Source organism: Cynara cardunculus, assembly GCF_001531365.2.
Source record: "Cynara cardunculus var. scolymus isolate 2C chromosome LG 14, CcrdV1, whole genome shotgun sequence".
NCBI lineage: Eukaryota > Viridiplantae > Streptophyta > Magnoliopsida > Asterales > Asteraceae > Cynara > Cynara cardunculus.
Window position 1 is genome coordinate 5,796,390 of NC_037541.1, and position 7,002 is coordinate 5,803,391.

Here is a 7,002-nt window from a genome sequence, read left to right on the forward strand (position 1 = left end):
TCCACACTTCCAACTTTCTTCAAAATATTGTCCAATTTCTGGTTCGTCTCTTCCCACTAGGAATAGTGGTGGTGGTGGTGGTGGAAGTTCTAGTGACTAGGGGAATAGAAACAGGGATGCTTACTGGTGTTACAATGACATGGGATTCATCATAGTCGACGCGAACGATCATGGCTTAACCGGTGGTCGCCATGACATATTCTTTGGCTGGCGGAGCAAATGCGATGGGGTTGGGAGACAATGATTTGGAATCGGCAACCGGTGGTGCGACGGGAACGACAGCAGACGACTCGTCGGCGACTGATCGGCGCGATGATCGACGAGTTGGAACTCGTCCGGTGGGTTTTCTTGACTTTGCCATGAGAGGAAGAAAAATGAGATGGGAAAAATGAAGAGTGCAACAAAAGATGTCTAAGAGCAATTTCCCCCTCTTTTTTTTCTTATTACTCGATGGTTATTATCCTTGAAAACCACCTCCCATGCAAAACTCAATAGGCTTAAGATTTTTGAATAAAAAATTAAAAAGCATTTGTCATGTCAACCTTTTCCAAAGCCACCAAAATCAGAAACCATCATTACCCTTCAACCTTATCTTATTTTCTTAACCTCCCTTTTTCTTAAAAATCTGGTGGTTAAGACTCCTAGGAAACCACCCCCATGCAAAGTCCTTTGTGTAAAAGATTTTTGAATAAAAAATTTAAAAAAACAAATGTCTCATCATCTTACACAAGCCACCCAATTCAGAAAACTCATCATTTTCTTTCATTTTAAAAATCCTATTTCTTTTTCTAATTTCCCTTTTCTTTTTCTTTGAAGCTTATCCACAAAAACCCACCAAATTCAAAAATTTACCAAAACCCACTTCAGAATGTGAGCATGAGATGCTTACCGTGAGCATACCTGCACGAAATAAACATAAAGTACGAAAATTAAAAATATTTACAATATTTACAACAGATGGTTCGACAATCATTCAAAGAGATTTCTTGTGTGGATCTTGCATTCCTTCTGGGAAAAAATGTTTGACCCGATGCCCATTCACTTTAAAAATCGTATTGTCTTGTGGGTTCAAGAGATCGATAGTTCCAAATTTTCCCACTTCAACAATAGTGAAAGGTCCCGACCATCTAAATTTGAGTTTTCCGGGGAAAATTCTCAATCTAGAATTAAAAAGAAGCACTTTTTGACCTTTTTCAAAAATTCTCTGATTGATTCATGCCACATTTTCGTCTTTTCTTTATATATTTTGGCATTTTTGTAGGCTTGGTACCTCATCTCTTCCAACTCATTGAGTTGGAGTTTCTTTTCTCTCCCGCTAGAGTTGCATTTAAATTAAGTTTCTTAATAACCCAAAATGCCTTTTACTCTAATTCCAACGGAAGGTGATAAGATTTTCCAAAAACAAGTTGGTACGGAGACATGCCAATGGAGTCTTGAAAGCGGTACGATAGGCCCAAAGTGCATCATCCAATTTAAGGGACCAATCTTTACGATTTGGCTTAACCATTTTTTCTAAAAAAAATTAATCTCACGGTTCGAAAGTTCCGCAAGACCATTGGTTTGCGGGTGGTAAGCCGTGGCTACTTTATGTTGGATGTCGTACTTTTCAAGAGTGACATTTAACACTTTGTTTATGAAATGAGTCCCTTCATCGCTTATCAATGCTCGGGGTGTWMCAAAAYGWACRAAAATRTTTTTATGCAAAAATTCCACTACCGTTTTGGCATCATTTCTTGGGCAAGCCTTTGCTTCTATCCATTTGGAGACATAGTCTACCGCAACCAAAATGTACTGATTGTGAAAAGAGATGGGGAATGGTCCCATAAAGTCAATACCCCAAACATCGAAAAGTTCGACTTCCAAAATATTATTCAAGGGCATCTCATTTCTTTAGGACAAATTCCATGCGTTGGCATTGGTCACAACTCTTCACAAATTCTAAAGCATCTTTAAACATGGTGGGCCAAAAAAATCCGCTTTGTAAAATTTTAGCAGCCGTACGTTGTCCACCGTACGGTGATGCGTGACATTCCTTTAACAAAACTTGGATTTCATCATCCGGCACACATTTTCTCAAAATTTGCTCTGATACCATTTTATAAAAGAACGGATCATCCCACAAATAATGCTTGCAATCGTGAAGAAATTTTTTAAAGCGATTTCCCTGAAAATCATATGGTTTGAGGCCACATGCAAGATAGTTGGCAATATCCGCATACCAAGGACGTTGTTTTTGAAAACTGTGTTGTATGGCCAAAACATATTCATCCGGAAAAACTTTCTTGATCTCATGACTCCCCCCACTTGATACATTTCCCTCAATTCTAGAAAGGTGATCGGCCACTTGATTGTCACTTCCCTTTCGGTCAACAATCTCAAAATCAAATTCTTGCAATAAAAGAATCCATCTAATAAGTCGTGGTTTTGCATCAACTTTGTTAAATAAATACTTTATTGCAGAATGATCTGTATGAACAGTGACTTTGGTACCAATCAAGTATGAATGGAAACGATCAAAAGCAAATACTACCACAAGTAATTCTTTTTCCGTAGTGGTATAATTTAATTGAGCTTCAACAAGAGTCTTACTTGCGTAGTATATGGGGTGAAAAAATTTATTTTGCTTTTGTCCCAAAATGGCACCCACGGCCCAATCATTTGTGTCACACATTACCTCAAAAGGTAGGGACCAATTTGGAGTAATTATAATGGGTGCCGAGACAAGAGCATTCTTGATTGTTTCAAAAGCCTTTTTACAATCGGAGGTGAACTCAAAAGCTTGGTCAACATGCAACAAGTTACATAAGGGTTTTGCAATTTTAGAAAAATCCTTAATAAACCGTCGGTAAAAACCCACATGTCCCAAAAAGCTACGAATGCCTTTGACCGAAGTAGATTCGGGCAATTGCATTATCACCTCAATTTTAGCTTTGTCAACTTCCAAACCCTTCTTTGAAACCATGTGATCCAAAACAATTCCCTCTTGGACCATAAAATTGCATTTTTCCCAATTTAAAATCAAGTCATGGGTCTCACATCTCTCCAAACTTTTCTTCAAATTTTCAAGACAATTTTCAAAATTAGTGCCAATAACCGAAAAATCATCCATAAAAACTTCCATAGTGTCCTCAATCATATCCGAAAAAATAGACATCATACATCGTTGGAAAGTGGCCGGAGCATTACATAAACCGAATTGCATACGTCGGAGAGCAAAAGTTCCGAAGGGACAAGTGAAAGTAGTTTTCTCTTGATCTTCAGGTGCAATATGGATTTGATTGCATCCCGAGTACCCATTCAAAAAACAATAAAACTCCTTTCCGGCCAACCGATCTAGTATTTGATCTATGAAAGGCAAAGGGAAGTGATATTTCTTAGTAGCTAAGTTCAATTGCCTATAATCCATACAAATCCTCCACCCGGTAACGGTCCTAGTTGGGATAAGTTCGTTTTTATTGTTGGTGATTACCGTGGTACCACCTTTCTTTGGCACACATTGTACCAGACTTACCCAACCACTACTAGTAATGGGGTATATAATACCCGCGTCTTAACCACTTCAAGATTTCCTTCTTAACCACTTCTTTCATGATTGGATTTAGCCTTCTTTGAGGTTGTACCTTTCCAACACTATTTTCTTYCAAGATGATCTTATGTTGGCAAAGGGACGGACTTATTCCCCTAATATCAGCTATGGTCCAACCAAAGGTTTTCTTGTGGTCTTTCAGCAAATCTACTAACCTTTCTTCTTGTTCACTACTTAAGTTGGAAGAAATAATCACGGGCATTTTTTCTCCCTACATAAGATATGCATATTTAAGGTGCGAAGGCAGTGGCTTTAACTCTAAGTCGGGTGCTTCTACAATGGACGGGGTTTGGGTTGGTATATCTTTAAAATCTAACTGTTCAAAGGCAGCTATGTCCTCAAGTAAGTCTTCTTCACAAATGTCTTATATCGTGCCCACAGTGTCTCCACTGTGGACACAGTCGATCAAACTTAGATCTAAATCTTCACCTACTGAGTAAATAGACGAACAGTCCTCAATTTTCTCATTGAACTTAAGAGTCTTAAACACATTGAAAGTCACCTGCTGGTCATTTACTCTCATGGTCAACTCTCCCTTTTGTACATCAATCAATGTCCTACCCATAGCAAGAAAGGGTCTTCCTAAGATGTCGGAACATTCCTATCGGCTTCATAATCTAACACTAGAAAGTCGGCTGGAAAGATGAATTTGTCCACTTTTACCAAAATGTCTTCAATTTTACCTTTTGGATATGTTAAGGAGCTATCCGCTAGTTGCAAAGTCACGATGGTAGGTCGAGCTTCCCTAATTCCCAACTGATTAAAAATGAACAAAGGCATGAGATTTATACTTCCCCCAATGTCACACAAGGCATGACCTACTTCTTTCCCTCCAATAGAGCACGGGATTATGAAACTTCCCGGGTCTTTTAATTTTGGGGGAATTTTGCAAGTAAGAAGGGCACTACATTCCTTTGTCAAAGACACGTTCTCAAATTCACTCAATCTTCTTTTCTTATTAAGGATGTCTTTCAAAAATTTAACATAGCTAGGCATTTGCTCGAGAGCTTCTACCAAAGGTATGTTAATGTGGAGTTGCTTAAAGATGTCCAATAACTTCTTAAACTGCACATCCATATTTTTGGCTTTCATCCTACCTGGAAAAGGTAAATCTCTCATATCTAAATCTGTTGGACCGATCTTTTTCTGTTGGGGTGTGGGCAGTTTCTGCCCACTGTAAGCAGTGTCAGGTGGAGACTGGGTGGTGCTGGAACTAGGCAAATCTGCTATTTCTGGAACAGAAACAGGATTCTGTGTTACTTCAACTGTAGGAAACAGAACTGAAAATTTCGATGTGTCAAAAGAATGTGAAATATTTTCTTGACAAATCGGTTTACTAGGTGTTTCCTTTGCGGCATTAGAGTCTCCCAAGTTCTTATCACTTCTTAAAGTCACGGCCTTAACATGTTCCTTAGGTGTTTCCGTGTCACTAGGCAAAGTTCCTTGAGGTCTATTCTTGAGATCCGCGGCAAATTGGCCAAGTTGGGTCTCAAAATTCCTCAAGGTGGCATTGGTTTGGTTTATAAAACCTTTGAGTAAAGATTCGAGTGAACCATTACCCTTCGATGCATTTTGTTGCCTAGGTGCATGTGATTGGGAAGATTGCCCATTTTGGTACATGTGATGATTACCTTGCATGTGATGACCACCTTGATGAAATCCCGGGGGATTTGAAGGTCGGTTTTGGACTTGAGTTGCCCCGGGGCTTGAAGTCCCAAATTTTCGGCCCATGAAAAATTCGAATGATTTCTCCAATTTGGATTGTACGTAGGAGAAAATGGGCTATTTCTTGTATGGTTCCCAACATAATTTACCGAAACGGGATTTCTGGGGCAAAACTCATAAGAATGACTTTCACCACAGAAAACACAAGATTCGGTCATGGAAGAATTGGACATTACGGATTGCACTTGACTCTTTTCCCCATTCAAATTTAAATTGTTTTTAACCAAATTAGTTGAAGTAACAATTTGAGCATTTAAAGAAGCAATGGCATCAAGTTGATGAATTCTCGACGCAGATTTAGAAACAACAGCACGAGGGTTAGACCATTCAGTATTACTATTAGAAATTCGTTCCAAAATGTCATACCCCTCGTAGATTTTAGCTGTGAAAGCGCCACCGGCCGTTGCGTCAAGAATAATCTTAGGGGCACTGGAAAGTCCATTATAAAAGGTTTCCAATTGAATACAATGAGGGATTCCGTGGTGATGACACTTCCTAAGATGGTCCTTGAATCTCTCCCATGCATCCGATACCGCTTCATGTTCTTCTTGGCGAAACGTCATAATCTCATTTCTAATTTTTACATTCCTCGTCGGAGGAAAGTATTTCTTTAGAAATTTTTTCACCAAATCATTCCAAGTAAGGATCGAGTTTGGTGGTTGAGAATTTAGCCATGCTCTAGCTCTATCCTCCAATGTATAAAGGAAAAGTGTCAAGCGTAAGACCTCTTGAGTAACTCCGGGAATTTTAAAATGATCCGTCATTTCAATAAAAGATTTCAAATGAGAGTGCGGATCTTCCGAAAATAATCCCCCAAACTGACCCATAGCGGAAATCATTTGAAACATTATCGGCTTGGGTTCAAAAGATGTTGCTGTCATTTCGGGCCTACCAATTCCCGAGGCCAATTGACCAAATTCGGGAGTTGCGTAATCCCGTATGCCTCTATTTTTGTCATCGGTAATGTTAACCGTGGCTTCCCGAGGAGGTGGATTATCCCCCATGGTACGGTTTAAAGTGGGATTTCGCCGATTGTTTCTACCTCTTCTTCGTCTCCTAATGGTTCTCTCTAACTCAAGATCAAGATGTAAAAGATCACCGTGTTGTAGCCGTGGCATACAACACAGGAACGAATAAAAATAAATGACCAAGGCTCTAATGAAAATCAATATCTCAGGATAAAAATCGCGCCAGTCCCCGACAACGGCGCCAAAAACTTGATGCGCTCGGATCGTAAGTGTGCACACAGTGAGCACAAAAACCCCAAAGTGGCGGTGCAAGTGCACACTGACACTCTGATCGCTTCAAGTAATAAAGTGGTATAGTACCAAGATCGTTTCCACAGGGACTGGACTTACTGAGAATATGAGATTTTCATGAACTTCTTGAACATGTTTCGGTTTGAGAAAATATTTGAGTTTGATTGTGCAAAGCTTAGAAATACGAAATAAACCTTTAATATTAAAATATGGGTATGGGTGTAAGCTTTACTTAAGAATATTGCAGGAACAGTTTGGTCAGAAACTCATGGGACTTCTATAAGAACTCCTATATCTCGAAAGTGAATTCTTATATACTGTGCCCACAGAGTGCCCACAAAGCATCCAGTTTTATCAATCTTAAACTTGCCGATTTAGCTAATAGATAAAAGGATATATAGTTCCACTAGCATGAAGATTTATACTCACAAC

At 39.2% G+C, this 7,002-nt stretch overlaps 1 protein-coding gene and 1 non-coding gene across 2 annotated transcripts; one reads left to right on the forward strand and one right to left on the reverse strand.

Annotated features, from left to right (window-relative positions):
- Nucleotides 1-3,950: 3,950 nt before the first annotated feature.
- Nucleotides 3,951-6,315, reverse strand: LOC112526915. Its single transcript, XM_025137356.1, has 3 exons — nucleotides 5,218-6,315; nucleotides 4,270-5,146; nucleotides 3,951-4,168 (listed from the first exon to the last, which is right to left on the reverse strand). Exons 1-3 carry the CDS (start codon nucleotides 6,313-6,315, stop codon nucleotides 3,951-3,953), a joined length of 2,193 nt encoding a protein of 730 aa, XP_024993124.1.
- Nucleotides 5,786-5,892, forward strand: LOC112527077. Its single transcript, XR_003070697.1, has one exon. It is a non-coding gene; the product is annotated as a small nucleolar RNA R71 (small nucleolar RNA).
- Nucleotides 6,316-7,002: the final 687 nt, after the last annotated feature.

What these genes read in the sequence shown, in the direction of transcription:
- LOC112526915 (XM_025137356.1), bottom strand. Translation starts at nt 6,315, where the DNA reads ATGGGGGATAATCCACCTCCTCGGGAAGCCACGGTTAACATTACCGAT. An exon ending in AGGTGGTCATCACATGCAAG is followed by an intron (nt 5,147 to 5,217) that starts GTAATCATCACA and finishes AATGCATCGAAG; the next exon opens with GGTAATGGTTCACTCGAATC. An exon ending in CTCCTTAACATATCCAAAAG is followed by an intron (nt 4,169 to 4,269) that starts GTAAAATTGAAG and finishes CCGACATCTTAG; the next exon opens with GAAGACCCTTTCTTGCTATG.